Source organism: Colobus angolensis, unplaced genomic scaffold (assembly GCF_000951035.1).
Source record: "Colobus angolensis palliatus isolate OR3802 unplaced genomic scaffold, Cang.pa_1.0 Scaffold18, whole genome shotgun sequence".
NCBI lineage: Eukaryota > Metazoa > Chordata > Mammalia > Primates > Cercopithecidae > Colobus > Colobus angolensis.
Window position 1 is genome coordinate 3235125 of NW_012114932.1, and position 5654 is coordinate 3240778.

General features: G+C 43.5%; 1 protein-coding gene across 1 annotated transcript in view; it reads right to left on the minus strand.

Moving 5' to 3' along the window:
• The window catches only part of ARIH2 (ariadne RBR E3 ubiquitin protein ligase 2), an 84513-nt gene that overhangs the window by 29105 nt on the left and 49754 nt on the right, over positions 1–5654 (minus strand). The window contains exon 4 of the mRNA XM_011939313.1: positions 3633–3702. Coding sequence (XP_011794703.1) covers positions 3633–3702 — 70 coding nt within the window. The remainder of the gene's footprint in view (positions 1–3632; positions 3703–5654) is intronic.

Below are 5654 nucleotides of genomic sequence, written 5' to 3' on the forward strand. Positions count from 1 at the left end.
TGAGGCAGGAGAATGGCGTAAACCCGGGAGGCGGAGCTTGCAGTGAGCTGAGATCCGGCCACTGCACTCCAGACTGGGCGACAGAGCAAGATTCCATCTCAAAAAAAAAGAACCTCAATTCATCAGAAGACACCAAAGTCAAAAGCCAAGCCATAAGCTGGAAGATAATTCAATATATAAACTTCTAGGCCAGGCGCCGTGGCTCATGCCTGTAATTCCAGCATTTTGGGAGGCCAAGGGGGGCAGATCACTTGAGGTCAGGAGTTTGAGACCAGCCTGGCCAATATGATGAAACCCATCTCTACCAAAAATACAAAAATTAGCTAGGCATGGTGACATGTGCCTGTAGCCCCAGCTACTTGGGAGGCTGAGGCAAGAGAATTGCTTGAACCCGGGAGGCAGAGGTTGCAATGAGCCGAGATTGTGCCATTGCACTCCAGCCTGCAAGACAGAGCAAGACTCTGTCTCAAAAAGAAAAAAGAAATTCTATAGATATAGCTGGGCGCAGTGGCTCACGCCTGTAATCTTAGCACTTTGGGAGGCCAAGGTGGGTAGATCACTTGAGGTCAGGAGTTTGAGACCAACCTGGCCAACGTGGTGAAACCCCACCCGGGTGTGTTGGCTCATGCCTGTAATCCCAGCTACTTGGGAGACTGAAGCAGGAGGATCGCTAGAACCTGGGAGGTGGAGGTTGCAGTGAGCAGAGACTGCACCAGCCCGAGAGACAGAGCAAGAGTCTTGCTCTGTCTCCAAAACAAAACAAAACAAAACAAAACAAAACAAAACAAAACATACACACACACACGTATAACTGGCAAAGGATTACTATTCAGGAAAAACAAAAACTCCTATATATATATATATATATATATGTAACTGGCGAAGGATCAGTATTCAGAGTAAACAAAAACTCCTAAAAATCTATTTGGTTCTAGGAACTGGACATGGGAGAAGGGGGAAGGATCCATTTGGAAGAACAACATAATTCAATAAAAAATGGGGAGAAGACTTAACAGGCATTTCAAAGGAGGAGGCAGCAAAAATGGCCATTATATATAAAAAGATTCTCAACCTCCTTAATAATACAGGACATTGAAACAATTAGATGCCATTTACAGCCACCAAATTGCAAAACTTTAAGTCTTACAGTATCAGGAACACCTATATACTACTGCTGAGCGTGTAAAGTGGTAAATCACTCTGGAAAACAACCTGGAATTATTTAGCAAAGGCAAAAATAAACGTACGCTATAGCCAATAATTCCTTTTCTATATTTAACTCCAGAAAAATTATGTGACAGTATGAGTCACCTACAATAATTTTCCATTTAAACAGAATTATCAAGTGGCAATAAAGTGCCACACAAAGCCCAGGTCAACAAATTTCCAAGATACTAGGAATTGGAGCAGAAAGAATTATGTCTCATCTATGTGATTTCTACCTAGTCAGAATGCTTCCCTCAACTATCCTTATTGAGGGGCCCATTTTATTCCTAATTCCCACACTAGTCTTTTAAGTCTCTTTTGCCATCCAAACCTCCACTCCTGAGTTATGCTGAAAGAGTTTAGGCAGTGAGAGACATCCTATTGCCAGAACCTATGTGGTTCCAGAGTTTTGGGCAGTAGTATAATAATAAGGCAGCAGAAGTTCATCTGTAATTTCATCTAAATGTATTCCAACTCGAGTACACAGGATGAGAGCAGTTAGTGAACCAGGAACACATTTACTCTTTCCTGATTGTGCTGAGCTGTTCCAGCTGGTATGTCCTTCCCAGTTGTGTTCAGCCTGGAGAAGGAAAAGCATGACCTTCCTCTGTAAATTCTACTAAAAATACAAGAATTAGCCAGGCGTGGTGGCAAGTGCTGGTAATCCCAGCTACTTTGTAGGCTGTGGCAGGAGAGAGTTGCTTGAACCCTGGAGGTGGAGGTTGCAGCGAGGCAAGGTCGTGCCACTGCACTCCAGCCTGGGTGACAGAGTGAGACTTTGTCTCAAAAAAATAAAAATAAAAAAAATCATACCATATGAGAAAGGAAGACTCACTGCAGTGTGAAAGAGTAGGAATGGTAACAAGTACTTCTCACCAGAGGGAATTTTGCTCCCCACGAGTTATTTGACAATGTTTGGAGACATTCTGGTTGCCAAGGACTTAGAGGTGTGGCTTCTAGTAGTTAGAGCCCAGGGATGCTGCCAGACATCCTACAATTCACAGATCAGGCCCCCACAACAAAGAGTTATCTAGCCTAAAATGTCAATAATGCTGAGGATGAGAAACACTGTGCGAGACAGGGCACATGCCTCCAAGGGTGAGCATAAAAGATTCCTACAGAGGATGCAGAGGAGGAGGTGCCCCTTTTCCTGACAACTTATAAGACATCTTGAGATTCTAAGGTCTGTATCTTAAGATCTCTATTTCTGGAGGAAGTGGAAAGAAATACTCAAATACACTGCTGGTAGAGGTGGTGGGTGGTAAAGCAGCCTGTATTTTCTTTTCTTTTTTTTTTTGAGATGGAGTCTCACTCTGCCACCAGGCTGGAGTGCAGTGGCGCAATCTTGGCTCACTGCAACCTCCGCCTCCAGGGTTTAAGCGATTTTTCTTGCCTCAGCCTCCTGAGTAGCTGGGACTACAGGAGTGCACCACCACGCCAGGTTAATTTTCTTTCTTTTTTTTTTTTTTTGAGACGGAGTCTGGCTCTGTCGCCCAGGCTGGAGTGCAGTGGCCGGATCTCAGCTCACTGCAAGCTCCGCCTCCCGGGTTTACACCATTCTCCTGCCTCAGCCTCCGGAGTAGCTGGGACTACAGGCGCCCGCCACCTCGCCCGGCTAGTTTTTGTATTTTTAGTAGAGACGGGGTTTCACCGTGTTAGCCAGGATGGTCTCGATCTCCTGACCTCGTGATCCACCCGTCTCGGCCTCCCAAAGTGCTGGGATTACAGGCTTGAGCCACCGCGCCCGGCCGTTTTTTGTATTTTTTTAGTAGAGACGGGGTTTCACCGGGTTAGCCAGGATGGTCTCCATCTCCTGACCTTGTGATCCGTCTGTCTCGGCCTCCCAAAGTGCTGGGATTACAGGCTTGAGCCACCGCGCCCGGCCGGTTTTCATATTTTTAGTAGAGACAGGGTTTCACCATGGTGGCCAGGCTGATTTCAACTCCTGACCTCAGGTGATCCGCCTGCCTCAGCCTCCCAAAGTGCTGAGATTACAGGTGTGAGCCACCACGTACGGCCAGCAGCCTACATTTTCTAAAGGAAATATGACTTGTACTATGATGCAATCCTCAAGTTGACATATCCAAAAGAAGTAAAAGATGTTGGTGTGTGTTACCTAGAAAGGCACTGATTAAAAATTAACAATGGGAAAGAAAATCTGAGTTAACTTCACTGTCCAACAACAGAGGTTTGGAAAAAGCATGGAATATCTACGATAGAATACTGTGCTAGTATAAAACTGGGGTAGAATAATATACTGAAGATATGGGGAAAGTTCACAACATATTAAGAGAAGAGGATGGAAAACAGAATCCAATGTTTTAAAAATATACCATGCATATTGGAATATAGTCCAAAATGTAAACAATAATCACCACAGAGAGCGGAGCTATGGACAATGTTATCTCTCCTCCCCCAAATACCTTACCTGTCCAATATCTCTGAAACTTGCCAGTGGAAATTAACTAATATAAGTTTAGCAACTGAATGAGATACCTAGAAAGAAGAAAAAAAAATCGAATTATAATTGCATTTTCTTTTAAGGTGTTTCACATTACCGCATACATTCATGTCTATGCCAAGCCCAGGCTGGATTACCAAATTCCTCCTCTTGGTTCTCTGCTTTGTCTTTTAAGTTCAGACTCTTACAATCTTAGTGATTTCAAGAATCTCTTGATTTTCGATCTTTGTTTTCATTAATAAACCTTTCAAGAAAATTAATTTCATTTGAAACTTAAAGACACTCATTTTACAATAACAACCTAGCATCTATTAATAACATAAACAACAGAGCTGGGGTTTCCTTCATGTCATATATGTTCCCTCAAGCTGCTGTAGGCGGTTGTACACCAGAAGCACATCTCTATTTAGGCCTGTTACTTGTAGAAAATCCCCGGGTCTGGGTTTGCATAAACCCTACAGAAACACCAGAAAACAACCAACAAAACATAAAAACCCAAAACTCAGTTTAAAATCACTGAATTCCCAGCAGCCAATGAGTCCTAGTTGCAAGGACAGTTTCAAAATTTGTGGGCAGCCTTTCTGGCCTCTATATGCTCTTAGGGGACATTTAAAGCACATGGTTATAGCTACCAAAGAACCTTAGAAGGTGCGTTGAGCTAGCAATTCTATTTCTGTAGTCTCCCTGAGGAAATGACAGAGGATATGTTTACCACAGGATTATTTACAATAGTAAAAAAATTAGAAATAACCTAAATATCCAACAAAAATGAGTTAAATAATATATGACAGATCTATGCAATGGACTACTACGTGGTTATTTTAAAAGATTTAGAAGTTTATTGACATAGAAAGACTTTTTTTTTTTTTTGAGACAGTCTTTGTCACCCAGGCCGGAGTGCACTGGCATGACCTTGGCTCACTGCAACCTCTGTCTCCCAGGCTCAACTGATTCTCCTGCCTCAGCCTCCCGTGTAGCTGGGATTACAGGCATGCGCTACCACGCCCAGCTAATTTTTGTATTTTTTAGTAGAGACAGGGTTTCACCATGTTGGCCAGGATGGTCTTGAACTCCTGACCTCAGGTTATCCGCCTACCTTGGTCTCCCAAAGTGCTGGGATTACAGGTGTGACCCAGTGCACCCGGCCACTTTTTTTTTTTTTTTTTTTTTAGTAATGCACTGCGCTATGTTGTCTAGACTGGAATACAAGGCTATTCACAGGCATGATCATCGCACACTACAGCTTTGAACTCCTGGGCTTAAGTGATCCTTCCACCTCAACCTCTCAGGCACTACAGGTGCATATCACTTCACCCACCTTAAAAGCTCATATTTTAATGTTAGGTTAAAGAAGTATATAAGCATCTACATGTTATAGTCGTAATTGAGAAGTAAGCTAGTTACAAAATACTCTAAGTGTCAAGACTTGGGTGAGACCACAGAAGATTGGGATGTGCTTGGAAGCCTTAGATCATCAGGCTTCCCAGAGAAAGCAATATGCACCATGAGGGTACTACTAAAGCAAGGAGAAAGTAGGAGCATATTTACAGTTAGGGTGACAAGAAAACACACAGAACATTTTCTGCTCACTGGACTGAGTCCTTAAAGAAGAGCTACCATGGATCTGTAAGGTAGTATGTGCCTGGTCCACAGATAAGAACTGCAGCAGAGGAAAGACACACAGTGACCACCACATGATCCCTCCTTCTAGCACTCAAGTCACTCCTGAAAGGAGACAAGTGAGCACCTACTAAACAAGGGCACATCCCAGTATACAATGAGTGTCAAAGGCTATGCAATCAGTGAGTGCTTCCTGTCCTATAGTCCAGGTACATCTGGAGAAAAATCAAGGACTCAAGACAGCTTACTTCGCTCAGGATGGGGGTCCCTATTTTCCTTCCAAGGAAAGTGGCATCTGACCCATGCATGCTGCCACAGTATTTTCTTGCAGAGGCCCATGTAGACTTTAGGCCTAGGTTTCCCAAAT